Here is a 19,955-nt window from a genome sequence, read left to right on the forward strand (position 1 = left end):
TAGTGAAAATAGAAAAATGCTCAAATACCTTACAGAACATTCGAAAATCTTTTTTAAGAAAGGTCCTACAGAGTGCTGCATCTTAATGAATAGGACTTCCAGTTACGGATCAGCTGTAGTAGGGACGGTGAGTGGTGGGAAAACTCATGAATCACTGTAGCATACTTTCCACATTTTTTAGTATTTTCATAGTCACTTGTCGACGGGAGTTCAGTAGTAGCGGACCATTGGACGAAGGTAAGAAATACACGAATATTTCAAGAATTCCGTGTTGTGTTCATATAAGATCCAGGTTTTTTGGTGCAATAAAGTGCAGCGGATGTTGTAATATTCGCATATTTATTAGAATTGTATATATTATATTACTACGCACAAGAAATACCTGAAAATAATGAAGAATTTACATTGAATTGTAGTACACGTGCATAAGCAGCATCTAATGAAAAAGTTGCCGTGAACAAGTTAGTGCACGCTGTACACATTTTCGCCTCCCGCCCCCGCGTACAGATTCTAGAAAGTAAATCTACTTAACAAATATCAGATGCATGGAGTAAGAAATAACAAGAAGGGGTTACTAGGCGAGGAATTTCAGTATTGGAACGAAAAAGAAGGTGAAGGTATATACATGAATGCAGTATGAACTTCATAAGAGAACAGAAGAAATCTAAAAAGAAGAACAAATCTGATTGGCTACGCTATGCTAGTAATATCTTTTTGTCGCTCGAGATTGGCTGATGGTAGGATCGTCGTCGCCTGTTAGTTCTACAAGATCCTGTAACGTCGCGTCTCGTGTGCAGGAGCCGTAATAACTACTGATTATCTCAGATTTCGCAACGCACCGGACAAGCGTAAACGCGGATCAGTTTCGGAATACACTTTCTTTTAAGTAAATAAGTGCGCTTAAATGCAGTTCCGTATAGAACACATGTTTGAGTGAACAAGGTTTTATCTTTTCCGTACGATATTGCGTGAGTCTGATTGTTGCGAAGCAAGTGTTAACCGAACGGCCGTCGCGTTGATTGCATGTTTCGAAGATAGCCATTTTGGCGGGTGACGTGTTGTATGCACGCTGTCGACAGCCATAACGCGATTCGCGGCGTAAACGGCGGATTCGCGCGACTGATCGTTATGAGAAGTGCACGACCGCGAATACGTGATCGTCAGCGATACGTGAAGCCAGCTTGGCGTCTTAGAATGTCGGAAAAGTGCGATTGGCGGGCGTACCGCTCGATGGTAAACAGAGGATTCGCCGCGTACAATTTTCTGCTGCGCTAGGGGGGGCAATGCACCATGGGAACAATTTACGACAGGCGCATGCGCATATCAGTTTACAGTTGAAGCTTGGACGAAAATGGCGTCAGCTAAGTTTCTGGAGGAAGCTCTGAGCACGGATGTCGACGAATCTGCAGTGAACGCGATAGTGGGCTCCCTCGAGACGCAGCTTGTGACGTCCACGCCGACAGTGGCTGGACATCAAGCGAGTTCCGCATCGGTCAGCCAGCAGAATCATCAAGTGAACAGCGCTATTTCCAACGGGGGCACCATCGCCGCGGTGCAGCCACAGAAACATGGGGTTTCGAACGGCGGCGGTGCGACTACTGTGAATAGTCTGATGACTCAAGAAGTCACAAAGTCCATCACCACAAGCACTCTGCTGCCGGTGAACGTGGTTACCTCGAACACAGTGGCGCCACAGGTAATTACCACGCAACAGCAGCAACCACAGCAGCAACAGCAGCAACATACACAACCATCAGGGATACCTGCTGCTGCCTATATTAATCAAGTGACCACCAACCAGGTGTCGAGTAATCAAACTACACATATACCAAGCTTGACCAAGACTCATGAACCAGTAAAGCTTATCTATCCCGGGCAAGTTATAGCCACTACAGGGGTGGCGAATGCGAATAATAAGCTTACTTTTCCTACCCAAACTGTTGGTCAGTTAGCAAACGGCGCCTTAGGTATAACTACACAGACGGTACTGCAGACTACGTCGAACGTTGTTTCCAATGTCGGTCCTGTCAGTCAGGCAGGCAGTCAAACAGTGACCGCGGTGAACAAGCCGACAGGTGCAGCCTTAGTGATCAAGACTAGTGTAGCACCCGGTGGTATGGTTTCTGTTCCAATGTCGGTTCCAGTCTCTGTGGCTGGCAATGCAGTTAGTACGGCATTACAAGCTAAGGCTGGAGTTACTTCGACGATAGTACCCAGCAATGTTCAAATTCTTAATGTAAATACAATGCGTCCTGCTACACCAGTTACAGGACAGCAAGGTAATAAGCAAATTACATCGAGAGTGGTGATTGGTCAACATCAATTGGTTGGGACAAGATCAGGGACTCCAGCGGTAAGACACTTATTTACTATCTGAAACATATATGAGAAGACCTATATATACATAGTTTTTTTTTAGATTATGTATATATTTGTATAATAAATACGAAGTATTAGAATTTATTTTTATATATTATTTTTATTATACGATCTAATCACATATTATATTTTTTATTTTAAATAATCTGAATCTTTTAATTTTACTGAAAACGTTTTTCATATTTTGTGTTGTTTTGTTTTTGAATTATTGTTAAAGTTTATAAAAATAATTTATGTTTATAGAAATAATATAACATTTTATTTCTATTTATAATGGAAGAATCGAAAATATGCTAATGATATAATATTAACATAATACTCATAAAATTTTGTTTCTTATTTCTCATATTATTTCCCATTTTCAGATAACATTACAGGCACTTCAAGGTCTTCAACCTGGTACTCAAGGTCATCTATTATTGAAAACAGAAAATGGGCAATATCAGTTATTGAGAGTGGGTCCAGCTCCAACTGCAGGAACTGCGACTGGTACTGCGGTTACACCGAATAGTATAGCTGGAAATGCAGTAGTTGCTGCACCATCTCCAGGCACTACCTATCGCCTAACTTCAGTTCCGGCTGTAAGTAGGCTGAATACTCAGTTCACTGGTCCACCACTCGCCACCCTAAGAAAATCTGTTCAGGTGACGCATTCTTATACCTCTTACAAGACTCGATGTAGTGGTATTGTAGAGATTTATTAGTTTGCGACTTTATTTTCTATGGAATGGTGTCATCAGTAAGCCAATGTATCTTCTGTTTATTATATTTTATCTGATACATTCAAATTTTTAAACATATATAAATTTTTATTATTAATTATTTTTTTCATGTATTTGATTGTTTGCAAATATTTAATGCATTATTATTATTTCTATAAAAGCACTACATACATATCTATACACATAGAAAAATTACATTCATGCAGTTTTTTAATATGTATTGATTCAAAATGCGAAAATTTTATTAGCAATTTTATTATTTATAATTAATACAATTTTGATTATGCCATATATGCTACACAAATTTGAATAGCATATTTAATAACATCTTATTAGCTTACTTTTGGGATGCATTTCTCTGGTAGTATGTCTTGAGTTTTATGGAGTGCAATAAATGCATTAAAATTCAATGCCTTTATCAAATATATTGCATGAACTATTGGTTAAAGGTGTTCTGTAGGAGATATTATGTAGTTGGAAGACAAATTATTTAAAGAAAGTATATAATTATACATCATATTTGAGGATATTTATATATCTTTTATATGTATGTAAAAGATGTATAAATATATACACATTTGTTAAAACTTTATTTTTTTATTGCTGATATATTGTACGATAAAAACGCATGTGTAATATCTTCAAATATATTCAAATTTCCATAAATCTTTTTTGGAATTGGTAAAAATAGTAATATTAGCATCATAGCACAATTTAGATGAGAAATTGGCATTGTAATTATTTTCTAAAGCACTAATATAATTAATTAGAATTGAATTAAAACTATATTATTAAAGTAAAATAATGAATAAATATCGCTTATTAACATGTGTTATTTAAATAATATTTTATACTAATATCTACTATACACTATATACGAAATAAAATACGAGTCTGTACAAGGTACAAGTGCGTCTGTAAAATACATTATAACGACTAAGACAATGCCACATATATAGTAATTCATTATAGATATTAATATTAATATTGTTATATAATTTAACATGAACAGTTCTTTAACTTATTAATGGAAGTTACTGATTCAAGTAAATTCAAGTAAAACGTGTTAAAATTTTGATTTTGATTATATTTGCAGTAACCAGCGAATTAAAACTTTTCAATAAGATTATTATTTATTTCTAAACCTCAATATGTGCATGTTGGAAAAATAAGTGCAGTTTGTAATTTATCAGGAATGTAGTAATATAGAAGTTTTGAAAATTCTCTTAGTTGCATGCAATAAATAATGAAAACTTTGAAGATAATTTTGCATATTTGATTTTTCTAATTTTACAAAAAAAATTTCAGGAAATATAATTATATCATATATTATCGAAAAAAAGAATAAAAAAAAATATTTTATGCTGCAAAGATTTACATAATTATCTTGTATAATGCAGAATTTGTTTTTAAGATCATGGGTATTTATTAGATTTTACATTTTTTGTTATTGTTTTTGCATGCAGGTTTATACTTAATTAATTACTTATTTCGACATAAAAAAATACTTTCTTAATATTTTATAGATTTGAAACATAGCTTTAACATTTTGATAGTATTTTGATGAGAAATATTGTAAATATTTTTAGATATTTATTGCTATTTACTAATGTAATAATCATTATTTATATATACTACTACAGACTGTTGCTCCTACTATCACTACTTCTACTGCAACTCCAGGAACAGTGACTACAGCACCTACAACTACTTCTGCACCAACGGCTACCACTGTTCAAACAGTTCAAACATCCGCACAGGTATGCTTTTGATATGAAGTTAAATTTTACAAAATAAAATAATGATTTAACATTATGCAGCATATTTAAATAATGGCGTATTTTTCTCTTTTAGCGTCAAACCACTGATAATACCAAAGAAAAGTGCCGTAAATTTTTAGCAAACCTATTAGAGTTATCTAGTCGAGAGCCTAAAGTAGTAGAGCTTAAAGTCCGAACTTTGATACAAGAACTGATTGATACCAAGGTTGAGCCAGAGGAGTTTTGTGATAGGCTCGAAAAATTACTAAATGCATCACCACAACCATGTCTTATTGGATTCTTGAAAAAAAGCTTGCCGCTTCTGCGACAATCGCTTGTTACGGGGGAGTTAGTCATACAAGGAATAAAGCCTCCTCCAGCCAATGTTGTTTTCTCCATATCTGCGCCCGTTGTTCCAACTATCACGCAGGTAAAACTAATTACTTTTTACGAATTCTATTTTTATACAAGAAACACATAGAGTATTGAGTAAAGTTAAAAACTTCATTTGAAAGAATTTGGAGTATGGACAATTTGATAAGAACTGACATTTTCGATTATAATGTCACGCGATAGATACACGCTTCTCTTGCTTTATTTTAATGATAACGACATTCTGGCCTTCGGCATTGTTTAGTAAAAATAGAAAAAACACTAAACAAACTTTGTACTGTCTTCAATGAATCATTCAATTCGTATAAAAATATTTGACGAAATCATGACGAACTGTATCACGGTGTCTAAACAGTATTCAGCATTGAGGCGCGCTTCAGGCAGTAGAGACGTAGAAAGTACTCCGCACACGCACGAGTTATTCGTAAAAAATATTCACTAAAAAGGTTTTTCTCGTAAAGTATTAAAACACATTCTTGTAGAAATCTAAAATCGGGTTTTCCGAGATATTAATTTATTTTTATGAAAATTTATTATTTTTAAGAACACATACAATACGTACGTAAATAATTATAACCAAGATTATCATTTTATTTTCTAATTTACAATTATATTTTACTATGTGTTGTAGCAGACTCAATACAGACCTGCAGTAGCAGTGGCAGCAACCGGTCCTGTAACAGCAACTGCAACGGCAACGACACAAGTAAGAGTGATGACACCGCATCCAACAGCAGTAACAGTAGCAGCCGCTGCTGCTCCTTCAGCGGTAGTTACTACATCTGTAGTTCCACGACCTGCACAGCCTGTTCCACAGAGATTGGTAAAATGTCTATGATAGATATACTGTTTGTTATTAATATGTAGTTTTTTTAAAAGAATATCAAGAAAAAAAAAAAATACTTCAAAAAATTAATACTTTTTTTGATATTAAAATTAAGAGTTTTATTGAGATTGCTTACGAAGCTAGTCTGTACTAATTGTTCAAACTAAATATTTTTTTAATCTTTAAACAGCGAAAATGTTGTAGGTAGCACTTCTATTAATTGCTAATAATTACTTTTTAAAAACTTAATGCATGCTTTATAACCTGCATGCTATATACATACCATACCTATTTATATTTTAATATTTATATACTATTATTATATCAGGAAATTACTTTCAAGTATATCTGTATTATATGAATTTTTATTTAATATTTAAAATGTATTACATAATTAAATATAAAATTATAATTAAACCACATAGTAGAATTATTTACTTTAATGATGTATATTGAACAATTTTTGAAATTTATGTAATGATCTTACAATCTTTCATTGCAAATGTACAATAAAAATTATATCGGTTTAGGTGCGACCAGTAACGACGGTGGTTCGTAGCCCTACCACAGCATATACTGTAAAATCGACAGTAGCGGTAACTGGAATTCGCCCCACTGCTCCTGTTGTGCAAAAACCACCTATAGTCACAACGACGGTTGTAAAAACAGTCCCGACTACTACGCAAGCTAAAACAGTCAATACAACCACTACTGTTAATAAAGCCGTAGTGCCTTCTCTTGTCCAAAAACCGGCTGCAAAAGAGAAAGAAAAGAAGACATTTTCATCAGCAGGATATACGTAAGTTTTAGTTTTTAAGAATAATTGAAACAGTTATTATTAAGAATGAATCGTTAACTACATGAATGAGCGACGATAAAACTTTAATTTAAAATATCGTAATTATTATCAATATGTAATAATTGTATTTGCTATGTACAGGGCGGATGACGACATAAATGATGTAGCAGCTATGGGTGGTGTTAATCTTGCAGAAGAATCTCAAAGAATACTCGGTTCTACAGAATTTGTCGGTACCCAAATACGATCCTGTAAAGATGAAGTATTTTTGCACATGACACCATTACAACAGAGAATTAAACAAATTGGTAATTTTATTTTTCCTTTTAGAAATAAATTCATGTAAAATAATATGTATGTGCAGTTCTAAATAACAGCGATATATTGTTTCAGCATCCAGACATGAACTGGAAGAGCCCAACCAAGAAGTGGCAGCGCTAATTTCACACGCTGTTCAAGAAAGGTTAAAGAATTTAGTAGAAAAATTAGCAGTCATCGCGGAACATAGAATAGATTTTATAAAGGTAAAATTTTAGAAGAATATCTTGTGTATTTCAATTTTTTAACTTTTATTAATTTATAAGTCGCATATTATATTCATTAAATTTGAAATTATCTTCTTTATAATGTAGACATTTTATATTTATTTTTTCTAATATTCTAATTTCTTTTACTTATAGGTTGATCCAAGGTATGAAGTAACACATGACGTAAGAGCGCAATTAAAATTTTTGGAAGATCTAGATAGAGCGGAACGTAAGAGACACGAAGAGCAAGAACGAGAACTGCTTTTACGTGCCGCAAAAAGTCGTGCAAAAACGGAAGATCCAGAACAAGCCAAATTGAAGGCTAAGGCCAAAGAGGTATATAATTTATAATTTTCTCCAATGTTTTGTGTAATAAACTATTTTATACGTTACAAATAATTTAAACGAATTTTAATGTTTTCCTAATTACAATTTATTTAAAATAAACAATGTGTTTTAGATGCAACGTGCCGAGATGGAAGAATTAAGACAAAGAGAAGCAAATGTGACAGCTTTACAAGCAATTGGTCCTCGGAAAAAGCCCAGACTCGATACAGCAGGATCAGCTAATAGTCCAGGGAGTACTCCTGGTGCAAACGCGTCAGCAAGTGGATTTAACAGACAAATGCCAATGAGACCACGCCTGAAGAGAGTGAACTTTAGAGATTTGTTATTCCTTCTCGAACAGGAAAAAGAAACATGTAGAAGCACAACACTGTATAAATCGTACTTGAAGTGATGCACTGTGAAGGGCAGGAACTTTAGTGACCCGCCCGAAATCTGGCGCACTACATACATGGTCTTGTATGAGCTGGCCTCGATGGATCGTGTGACGTTATTTTACGTTGCAATGTACAGCATTTCACATATAGTACACTGTAAATGGTGCACTGTAATGAAATTCATTGGGAGTTGGCCTGGGATTCCGTGTACATTCAAGGTTAGATTGTTTCAATATGTCGATACTAAGCTTCCGGATTGTAAATGACTGAACATTTTTTAAATGTAATATACATTTTTTAACTGTAATATAATAGATTGTTCTTTATTTTTCAACACAAAATCGCATCAATGAAAAGAGCAATGTGTATGAGCACATGCCTCGCGATTAGTCTTTATAGTCTTTTCGTGATAAGAGAGAGGGAAATGTTGTGTGTGGCCATATAGACATTATTATATGGTGGAGTGCTTGAATGGCATTAAGTGCGTGAGAGAGTGTACATTGTCACTATATATATATACATATATATATATATATATATATAATAGCTGCATTGTAATACTTGACCTATACTTTTGGACACTGTAGCGCTAGTGTAAAATAAGCAGGTTTTGTTATTATAGTAAATTGTATTTTTGCAAAGTGTAATGTAATAATAATAATAATAATAAATAATAATAATAATAATACCGTGAGCACACTGTCCAAAAAGTATGGAATAATTTGTACAATATCTTACACATAATTACTGAATAGTGATAATTTCAATGTTGGTACAACAGAATATAGCTACTCTCCACCGGAAGTTGGAATTGTTATCAGTATATTATGTTGTAATCTACATTTTCAGTGTTTATAAAGAAAATTAGCTGTTACGTTTTTTATTAAAGAAATATTTACGAAAGTAAGAATAACCAATATTTTTTTGATTGATGTTAATTTAATTATTTATATTTCCTTCTCGGAATTGATGCGGATTCTGCTAATAATAATGCAACTTTTGCGAAAAGTTATGCTTTGCATAATCAATTAAAACAAATTTAAAGCGAGTACCTGATTTATATGTAAAAGCAAGTAGCCACACAAGTGTGCGTGGGTGCCTGAGATCATAGAGAACAATGCTTATAATACCGATTTTCATTAATTCTTCCATTATGTTAGTACTATCTGTATATATTCAATATGTTCTTTCTATGCAGTCAAAAAAATATTACACAACTTACATATATCAAATATTAATTAATCTTTGTAGCTCATGTCATATCATTTACAACAAAACATAAAATTTGTGCGATATAAATTAGCATATTTTCAGTCGATTTTTTTTCTAAAGTCAATTATTTTTATGGTTCTTCTCATGCTGATACTTGTCTTATTTCACTGATTTTCTTGAGATATCTTTTTGGTTTACATTACAACTCACGCGATATCAACTTGAAATTTTTTACACACAATATAAGAGTATAAATATAAAGCGGCAATTTGTGGATTCTAGAAAAATAAAAATAAAGAAACGATATAATACAGCATTTATCGGCTAAAATCAACTATAAATATAATATATGAATATACATAATATACATTATATATTACTGTATATATATATATATATATATATATATATATATATATATATATTATATATATATATTTATTTATTATATATATTATATAAGTTGCCGTTTCATATTTATACTCAGTATGCCCTATATTGTATGTAAAAAAATTTCAAATCGATATCGCGTGGGTGTTGTAAAGTAAACTCTAGCCATTTTTTTTTTTCATATTTCAATTATTAATTTTTGATACGTTATTAAGAGAAGAAATTTTGTATGATTAATTGCAGTAAAGTCTCATTTACTTTTGAGTACTTTTTGAAATGCCCATTATGAAATAATGATATGTCACTTTGATTGCTAATCCGCAGTTGATTAGATTATTTGGCACATGATTTATCTCATGAAATATTTTCACATATTTTATTCTTTATGCCGAATAATTTATATCAACACTAATATTTATTACTCCAGCAAATTTTGTGCTTCCAACTTGATTAGGAAGCATGATAAAGATTAAGGTACTTCCATCATAATATATTCTGATGTATGATGGCATCTTAGCTTTCAGGTATCAATAATCAGAATGAAGAATGAACACATATTTAATGATCGTAATTGTTGATTACGCGATACATAATTGTTCTAATTGGTAACGATTTTAGGTAAAGAAGATTGAGTGATTATGGTGTGTAAAAACAGATAGATATGTTCAAAGAATTGTCATAATTTCAGCGTATTATAATACAAGAATTCTGCACAAAATTTATGTAATTGGCAAAATGATACTATTGTTACAAAGAGTTTCAATTAATATTTCGTACGTCTGATGCGTTAACACGGGAGGGGTTATTAGAAGCGATGTAATTTACAGTATAGGAATATAAGTAAACTATTTCGTATTTATTATTTTTTCTGTCACACGTTGTGATCGATTTGATCACTCTTGAAAGAGTTATTGTGATTGAGAAATTAGTATTTATATGTGCTCTGAAATTTAAGTCAAAACTAATATCCACTTGATCCATCTAATTAATATCCAAGTGACCTATCGTGATAGAAATAGTGACAGATGTATATCTTGCGTAAATATGTCGTTTTTAACAACTGCATACTTTATTTGGAAAGCGTTCAAATCATCATTATGTACCAATCTTTGTCGAACACATCGCGTATAAGATATTTTCACTTAACTGTTTCTCGTGCAATTATAATACCGTTTTTTATGAACTCAAAACGTAAATAAATCATAACGTTCTCTTTACTGCCAGTAGGTCAAATATATAATATATCTCTCTATAAATAGAAAAATATATAAAAAATTATGATACATTACAATTTTGGTACATTATGATATTTTTATAAATTGTATTGCATAAGCAGTAAGCGTGAGATAATAAAATACAGAAACAAATCTCGTCAAAATGCAAACCATATTTCTTCATTTTTTAATTAAATTTTATCTTTAATTTGCTGTTATTTATAAAATAATTATATTAAAAGGAGAATTTTATTATTTTCTATATTGTTATCACAGAAACATTTTCATTCCATATTTTTTAAGGCGTGCAACAGTCAGTAAAAAATAATCACTATAAAAATTTTAGTTTGATGCTGTTTATAATTAATTTTTGTTAAAGAGTTATTTAATTTTTCTTGAATACGTATAATTTTCTTAATATGTTTAAAGCTTTCTTAGTAGTAGTTTAATCTGCAACTATTGATTTTGTTATTGTGATATAAGTATTTATCTCGCGCACCTGTATATACACAATTATAATTGTGTATACGTGATTATCATAATTATGTACATATTTAAATGAACAAATAATTATACTCACCAGACTAAGGTATTGCAGGCTAAGGTATTGCAGGCTAAGGTATTGCAGTTTGCTCCAACCGCTGCACATCTCGTTTTGGATGGCTCCATCAGTTTCATTGAAGAATCGATATATACTGAAACTTACACTTATAATTAATTATGAGCATTACTGAACGAAAGTCGACTCGCTCTTTTCACTTTTGGGGAAAAGTGAATAGTGGATTTACGTTGTAAATGTGTCACAATATAACGCTGCGATATATGAAATCAAACGTTCTAACAATCCCGGCGCTTTAATCAGTATTCTTGGTAAAAATTTGCATTCATATACTTTTAATAAAAAAAAATTAATTATGCAGCAGATACGTTTCGCGCTTTGAACAGCGTGTCGTAAAAGTTGTCATAATGACCGGGTGATGGCGCGCAAAATGTCGAACCGACAATGCCGACCATTGATATATTCAACGCTTTGCGCGCCTCTTGCGGTCACTATAAGAGTCTTTTTACCAATATGTCCGAATGCAAAGCGCGAATGTTCCGCGATTAATTATTTCATCCATATTAATCTGTATTAAAAATTCTTGATAGGTACAAATTTTTGATCGAGAATGCCGACTATAGTGACGAACGATCTCTGGAACATATTATTTAGCGCGAGAGTTCTCGATTAATATTGTTTCGCCGATCTTGTACGTCGCGGATTGAAACCGGTAAGATTTTCGCGAGTATGAACTTTGATGCTACGGACATACGCGATATACTCTTCATTAGATGCATTATTTCGAAAAGTTAGCTCATTAGAATCAAATGGAATAAGATCATTCATATATGTTTGCGTGTATGTTTGTAGCTGATGATTTCCGTGTAATCGCCGCATGGACATAGGAATATAGGGACAGAGCACAAACATAAGAAATGGGCAAGGGGAGTAAAGCGAAAATGCGGGGGGGTCCGCCATGATAGTGTGCCTGAATTTGATTGGTTATGGTTTTGCGCATGCTCAATACCGTCAAACTTATTCAGACTGCATGCAACATAAGCAATCTGAATTAAGGCTTTAATTGTGAAAAAGAATAAATGACTATATTTTTATATTTTCTTAATTTAGAAGGAAATAATAATATTATAATAGTGAATTTTTTAAAATAGTTTATTGCAACGAAATTATTAGTCAGTAGTTAAAAGGATATCATAAAAATTATACATAATGAATAATTGTAAATATAAATATTATTAAAAAACGAAATCATATACTTTACTTAAATCATATAATTTACTTGTTACAAAAGTTTTATAATTTTCATAAAATATATTGTTACTTTATAAAATATAAAAAAACTTTAATAGTAACAATTTTTTAAATAATATATTATAAAGTGATAAATAACAATTTTTATTATTGTCCTTTAAAAAGTATAAGTTTATTAAATAACTGACGTTGACTATTTGACTTATCTATAGTATTCAACGCTATATAGTATAATCTAATTTTAACATATTTGTTGACAATAGCTCGGATTAAGTGGACAACGTGATTTTCCATTAATGATTGGTCGTATGCATGCTTATTTAAATCTTTAAATAAAGTGACATTAATAAATTGCTTCAAAACTTGGTTCGATATATAGGACTCATTATATTTTCGTTTTATACATGTAAATGTTTTGCTTGCATGAATGGCACACCGAATTTCCGTCTCACATTTACGACAAATAGTAATAACATCCTCTGAGGGTTGTATTAATCCCCCGCGACTTTTTACACTTATTAAATTATTCTTTCTATCGTTATTTATTAATGCACTAATACAAATATCGCAAATTAACTTTTTTTTAAATTGCATTACGACATAGCCGGCAATATATTCGACGACATTACTAGAAAATTCCGAGATTTCCCGGACATCCGAAATATAGTTGTGATCATTAATTAAATTAAAATCTTCATCATAATTATTGTTTTCATCCGATTCATTATCATTATGTAATCGTGACAGCCGTGACGTGGAATTTATAATGTCTTCGGAATTTTTTATTTTGCCAGCAGATGTTACGTGTAAAATTGATATTTCTTCTAAAGAAATACAATTTCCAGTTTCTGAGTTACGTAAATCTGCGTGAACAAGAATTTTTTTCATAGCGGCTTTGAATTGTCTGACGGTAGGATTATTATTTCCTCCGCCATGATGTCGAAAACATCCAAATAATAATTCTATATGATCTTGACTAAATTTATAAAACGAAATGTATTTTAAATAATTTTTCTCTGTACACAGTTCTTTAAATAATAATAATGCACTTTCTATACAAATGAGAAAGCCTAAAAACCCAGTTTTTCGACGAGAGTGACATAATAACTCACCATTTTCTTTTTTTAATGATAATATGTACATTTTAAATTCGTTAAATTTATTTGTTATTAATTCTATATTTTGAGAACATAATGCTTGTTTTAATCCAAACTGTTTCATGTTTCTTGAATTTAATATGTCGAAGAGATCATTAAAAGTTAATAAAAATTTGATATTATTCCCTCGCAACCTTCAAATTTTTTTAACATTAAATTCTTCTCACAAAAGAAAAGCGAATCTGCTACCGAATTACTAAAAATCTGAGCCGCTAAACGGACTTTCATTTTTTGTTTATTATAATTAATGTGTGCACTTCGTAATTTGTTCCCTAAATGCATATTTTCGCATTCTTGTAATTCATGAAGATTATTTAAGTATGACCATTTGATTAGTTGATTATTTCCATCAATAAAAGTTTTGATGTCTCCAAAGGTATTTCGTACCAATTTTAGCATGTGGCTGGGATCAAAAAAAGCTGCTACTTTTTCATTTGTTGCAGGATGTGGAAATGACGTCTGTAACGAAGTTATATCGTTAAAATTGCATCCAAGATTTTTAAGAACAGAAAAATTTGTAGATGTTCCGTCACAAGTCAAAGATACCATTCTCAAGCCCGTTTCATGCACAGCCTTCAAGCACTCAATCACTAAATTACTTTTTTCACTTGTAGATATTCCTTTTATTAAATAGTACGCGATTGGAATTTTCCATTCACCATTTATGCAAACAACCATAAAAGTTAAAGCTTGAGTTGCTAAGACGGTATCATCACAAGCAATATTTTTTCCCAAATCAATATAACCGCTAAATTTGGAACCGTCATATTCGAAATGTTCTCGAATAGCCATTTCATCAAAGATTAAAGAGCCAAATAATGTATAATCTGTTTTTTTTACACGTTTGGTAATAGAGTTTAACGCTTCTGAAGAAATACCAGGTTCCCCATTAATAGTTTTATACCAAGAAGATATAGTTTTTGCGTGTGGCAAGCACTTATTAAATTGATCACGAACATATTCGTATGCTCGTGGAGAATAATAGTGAAGTGTTAATGCAAATGACCTGATTTTCGGTGTATATTGTTTAGATAAGCATGCATTTTTTTTCCGTCTAATTAAGCGTTTAAAAAGCTCACCGGTTGATCCACCTAGCAGATGTATCATTTCGGCTTGTGTTTCATTTAACAGTTCATTATTTTTTAATTTGTTTAAAATGCCTTTGAGTGTGACCACTTGATCGCTGTATCGGCATATTTTTTGGCGCACATTTCTCATTTTCTTCGCATGTTCTGCTTCCAAAAATCTTATTCTTCTTCGTAATCTGGATTTTTCTGGAGAATTATAGATGCGTTTTGGTGATACCATTGTCGCTTTATCTATTTTAGATATTAAAGATTGTGCTAAAATAATAATAAATATAGTTATATAGATTTAAATAAATATGATATACTGAAATTATCAGTCTATTTTCTTTAAAAATAGCTATATAATAATGCATCATAATTAATAAAAATTATTCTTACATGGAAATATATTTGGTAATTCATTGATTGATTCTGTTGGAACTATTGGTTCTAACAAATGATCTGTTGTATCATGTATATTATCGTTTGTAATACTGGCAGGATTTTCAATATTAGATTTTGCCACAAAATTTGAAGAAGAAATTTGATTTTTATCATGTGTAGATTGTTCTACTACAGTAGAATTCGAAGAAAGTTGTTGTATTGCAAGTGTTCTCTGAAATATAAGAATATTCATAAATATATAAATAAAATATTGTACATATATCATAAATAAAAAATAAATTTTTGTTATTATTTATACATTCGGCAATGCATTTGGCTTAAGTTGAGTTATCGAACATGTCTTATCAAAGAATTTTTCATCAAAATGAGCAGAGCAAATGCGAGCTGTATTTGGGATAGATGATAAATTTATTCCCAAACTTTCTAACCACATTGCTCGAGTTGTAGGATTTTTTGGAAACTTAAAAAACAATGCTTTTAGCAATTTATACTCTTAAAATAAAATATATATATTACTTTAAATGTGAGAAATTTTTAATTAATATACTTGCTCTGTCCCTATATTCCTATGTCCATGAATCGCCGTAATAATCGTCATTTGTCTCACTCACTCTAAGTACTAGGCGGCGCAAGATGTCTGACTTCATGATGATGCAATAATTCCAAGAATTTTTAAACATACTCGTTATTCGAATCTGCTCGTTTTAAAATTTTTCTAGATTGATATAACTTTATATGATAGCACTTATGCCGCCTTGTATAATGTTGAACAATCGATTCAATTACAGTAATATGTGCGAATATACGTTTTATCGGCACAAAAATACATTTTATTTAATTTTTATCGCTTACGTTACGCGACGTGAATCCGTGTGATTTTCGTGTAAATGAAGTGTGCGGGTTTTGTGTAGTGCATGAGTTTGAGGCGGAATCTGCAAGAATTGAGCAAATTGCAATTTATTAATTGGTGAGTATAATAATTTGTTCATTACTTAAATATGTACATAATTATGATAACACACATATACATACCCATACAGCACAAAATATCCTATATATCCTTGGGACATCTTGGGGAGATCTCGATGTCCTCAGAACATCCTTGGGATACCGAAATATCCTCGATGTTCTAAGGATGTCCTAAGGATATCCTGAGGATGTTTTGTGCTGTATGGGTAATTACTTTTTGCAGGCTTAAAAAATATGCAATGTAAACATTTCTATAATAAAAAATATAAAGAACAATGAACTTCTTTCTTTAATATAATTACTTTTGTAGATAACTTAATAAAAAATAAAATTTAATAACTAATTGAATATATATGCAGGTTTCTGATATTTATTAAATCTTCGATGGAACTGATGCTAACAATGAGCATTTTAAGGCAGATTCTACAGCGGCAGAACAAATTGCAATATCCTTGCTGGTGAGTATAATTATTTACACACATAAATTTTTGCATACAATTTTTTAAATTAAAATACAAATAATTCAATATGTAATAATCAACATGTATAAAATAATAACTAATAAAAAAAATAATAATTTTGATATATAATTTATGTTATATAACTAAAATATATATTAATTTTTTAAGGTGCAGTTGAAAGAGATAACTAGGATACAACGACCGGTGAGTTTATTCATTTATATGATTTATGTATTATAGTATGTAAAATATTGATTATGTATCTGCTATCCTTTTATTCGCCGATACTTATTAATGATCTTGCTTTGACAATCATATTTCTGCAATTGGCATTTCTACAAATAAAATAATAGATTATAAAATTACTTACCTTATTTTAATAAAAGTTTTCTAATTTTGCACAAGTTATATACAGGGTGATTCAAAACAACCCAGGTGTTCTTGCACAGACGTATTCCTGAGTTAATTCTGAGACGATTTTTCCTTTACAAAAATTTTGTCCGCAACTTATTTTTCAAGTTATAAAAGAAAAAGTTATCAAATCACGGGACGAATACAGAAGATAGGCAGGAGCGGCGCAACTCCATTCGACACGGGTGATTACGGGACGCACGTTGCGATCAAACACACGTGATGAAACACGCGCGTAATTACATGTATTACGTAATTGCATGTAGTGTGTACTTTTTTCTTAATAAAAGTAAGCGGAATATGATTATTCGGCAGTGATTAATAGTAATGAATCGATTTATAAATCATTCATTTACGTGAGTAAATTCGATACGTGATACGAAAAAAAATGTATGTCTTATAAATCTCGGTATGGATTTGTTGCATGTCAAGTGCTGTGTGAATTTTTATTGCTTATCCCTGGTAAAATTATTCATCCGTCAAACAGAATAAAGACGTCGAATTTGTAAAAGGTAAGTAATAGCGTTTTCGATTATACAGGATTTGAACGACCCAGGGTTGGTTAATGACGTCATTGCAACCTCTCCACCAATGAAAGACTTGCATTTATAGTAAAATAGTGATTGATCAACCCTGGGTCGTTCAAATCCTGTATAATCGAAAACGCTATAAGTGAGCAAGCGAGAGAGAGAAAGAGAGAGAGAGAGAGAGAGAGAGTTGTGTGTGTGTGTGTGTGTGTGTGTGTGTGTGGCGCGTGTTTTATCACGTGTGTTTGATCGCAACGTGCATCCCGTAATCATCCGTGTCGAATGGAGTTGCGCCGCTCCTGCCTATCTTCTGTATTCGTCCCGTGATTTGATAACTTTTTTCTTTTATAACTTGAAAAATAAGCTGCGGACAAAATTTTTGTAAAGGAAAAATCGTCTCAGAATTAACTCAGGAATACGTCTGTGCAAGGACACCTGGGTTGTTCTGAATCACCCTGTATATAATAATTTACTTTAAAGTTGTAAAATTAAATAAACTTTTGAAAATATAAATTATATTATATATTATATATTAACACATATTTAACAAAGAACATTTTTGGAGATATAAATTATAAAAAATTGGATTTAAAAATAAAAATTTTGAGAATATAATATTCAATATAATTTTCATGTACATGAGAATATATTTTTTAATTAAGTTTTATTGTTCAATGTTTTTATAAAAGAGTTAATTTTTTCTAAATATCAGCTCTAGAAATACCAGTTTTTAAATAATTTAGGAATAAATAATTTATTTCCAACATTATGAATATAATTATGTTAAAATGAATTAAGTAATAATCTGCAAAATATTTTGGTAACTTCTTCACTACAAGAATAAGTGATAATATTACTTTGAAAGAATCTCTCTCTCTCTCTCTCTCTCTCTCTCTCTCTCTCTTTCAAAAACTTAAAGTCTTTTGTCCTCTATAACTGACGTTGAATTGTTTTCGCTGTTTTGGACGAAGATGAAATAAAGACAAAAAGATCACACAATAGAATAGAATGCAAGGTATTGTAAAATATCGGCCTCGGCCTCGATTTTCCACACAGACAATGACGGCGGGATTTTGTCCGAGGATATCCTCGAATTTCAAGCCTGTCTTCCGCGTAGCCGACGGCTATTCCGCTTCGTGTCGTGTATCGAAGGACCTGGCATCAAGGTGGCCAGGGTGATCCAGAAATGGAATATAATCAGTCCGGGTAGGGTGGGAGGGAAAGAGACGAGGCGCGGAACGGAAGAGGAAGAGAGAAAGGGTGTGAGAGGGCAAGAGAGAGAGAAGAGCGTTTCGCTGGGTGGATTGGAGGGATGACAGCCTCGGGCTCGTGAAACCCTCAGGCAACGCGGATATTGAGTTCATGGTAACCATGGAAACGGGGCCCGAGGGCACGACGTTTGTGCGCTTTATCCCTTATTCCCGCGGTTACGTGATCAACGCGGTCCCAATGAGCTCTCTTAGTTCGCATCTCGCGTGCGCGATTTCGTCTTTGCATAGTCGGTATTTACACTGATTGAGACACATATTTGTCTTTAGTTTTATATCGTTTCGTTTAGTTTTTTATAATAGTTGTTTATATAAAACAATAATTTCGTAAATTACATTTTACAACTTTACTATTTTTTCCATTTTTTAAAATAAAAACACATTTTTTTAAATTTATCTATTTTTGAATAGCTGCTTGAATTCCAATCTGATTATTAATATATATGAAATAATTCGTATATTTATGCATTCATATTTCAACGGTTTTTCTTTTCTACGTTGGTCAACAGTGAATTCGTTATTTTTGATGTTGCAAAGATAATGGAGCAGTGGTACAGAATTAATAAAAGTTTTTCTGTCTTATAACAAATTCTGATCTCCATGTTATGCCAGCAATTTTGTATAACTAATAATTTTATTGTACAGAGTAAAATTCTTTTGCTTCGGGCGTGACGCAACCTCTATCGAGAATTGATTGCAAGCGACAATAATTTCGCAGTCTATACTTTTATTCGTTTCTCAAATAGCAAAGCTATTGTCTGTTTTGTAGAGAAAAATTTAAACTGCATTGTTAACGACACTGCTGTACATTTTATCTTTCGGAATAGTGATGATTAAACTTGATCCATATAAAATAGTATAAAAAAGTCGCTGCTGATAGAACAAATAAAGATGATATCTATCTTGTTAATTTTTTACCTTTGATATTAAAGGAGA

At 31.8% G+C, this 19,955-nt stretch overlaps 2 protein-coding genes across 5 annotated transcripts; one reads left to right on the forward strand and one right to left on the reverse strand.

Annotated features, from left to right (window-relative positions):
* Window positions 1-27: 27 nt before the first annotated feature.
* Window positions 28-11,114, forward strand: LOC105678062 (TBP-associated factor 4). 4 transcript variants are annotated; one of them, XM_012377066.2, is made up of 11 exons: window positions 28-237; window positions 1,328-2,353; window positions 2,745-3,023; window positions 4,745-4,861; window positions 4,956-5,291; window positions 5,886-6,077; window positions 6,611-6,879; window positions 7,021-7,187; window positions 7,273-7,403; window positions 7,560-7,742; window positions 7,867-11,114. In XM_012377066.2, the coding sequence occupies exons 2-11, from the start codon at window positions 1,352-1,354 to the stop codon at window positions 8,143-8,145; spliced, it is 2,955 nt and encodes a 984-aa protein (XP_012232489.1). In that variant the 5' UTR covers window positions 28-237; window positions 1,328-1,351; the 3' UTR covers window positions 8,146-11,114. The 4 variants fall into 4 exon arrangements, with proteins under 4 accessions (XP_012232489.1, XP_067214536.1, XP_012232488.1 ...); XM_067358435.1 differs by lacking the exon at window positions 28-237 and having other exon boundaries at window positions 642-2,353; window positions 5,889-6,077; XM_012377065.2 differs by lacking the exon at window positions 28-237 and having other exon boundaries at window positions 643-2,353.
* A 2,754-nt stretch (window positions 11,115-13,868) lies between these two features.
* LOC137000909 (uncharacterized) lies at window positions 13,869-15,918 on the reverse strand. Its single transcript, XM_067358502.1, has 4 exons — window positions 15,682-15,918; window positions 15,378-15,594; window positions 14,991-15,254; window positions 13,869-14,370 (listed from the first exon to the last, which is right to left on the reverse strand). The coding sequence occupies exons 1-4, from the start codon at window positions 15,814-15,816 to the stop codon at window positions 14,342-14,344; spliced, it is 645 nt and encodes a 214-aa protein (XP_067214603.1). The 5' UTR covers window positions 15,817-15,918; the 3' UTR covers window positions 13,869-14,341.
* Between the last annotated feature and the right edge of the window lie 4,037 nt (window positions 15,919-19,955).

This window comes from Linepithema humile, chromosome 1 (assembly GCF_040581485.1).
Source record: "Linepithema humile isolate Giens D197 chromosome 1, Lhum_UNIL_v1.0, whole genome shotgun sequence".
Lineage (NCBI taxonomy): Eukaryota > Metazoa > Arthropoda > Insecta > Hymenoptera > Formicidae > Linepithema > Linepithema humile.

Bases quoted from the DNA above. Each gene is read 5' to 3' on its own strand.
- LOC105678062 (XM_012377066.2), top strand. From the start codon at position 1,352: ATGGCGTCAGCTAAGTTTCTGGAGGAAGCTCTGAGCACGGATGTCGAC. The intron at 7,188-7,272 runs GTAATTTTATTT...ATATTGTTTCAG, and splicing joins ACAGAGAATTAAACAAATTG to CATCCAGACATGAACTGGAA. The intron at 7,743-7,866 runs GTATATAATTTA...AATGTGTTTTAG, and splicing joins TGAAGGCTAAGGCCAAAGAG to ATGCAACGTGCCGAGATGGA.
- LOC137000909 (XM_067358502.1), bottom strand. From the start codon at position 15,816: ATGTGGTTAGAAAGTTTGGGAATAAATTTATCATCTATCCCAAATACA. The intron at 15,255-15,377 runs GTAAGAATAATT...TTATTATTTTAG, and splicing joins ATTACCAAATATATTTCCAT to CACAATCTTTAATATCTAAA. The intron at 14,371-14,990 runs GTGAGCTTTTTA...ACTTCGTTACAG, and splicing joins TCTGCTAGGTGGATCAACCG to ACGTCATTTCCACATCCTGC.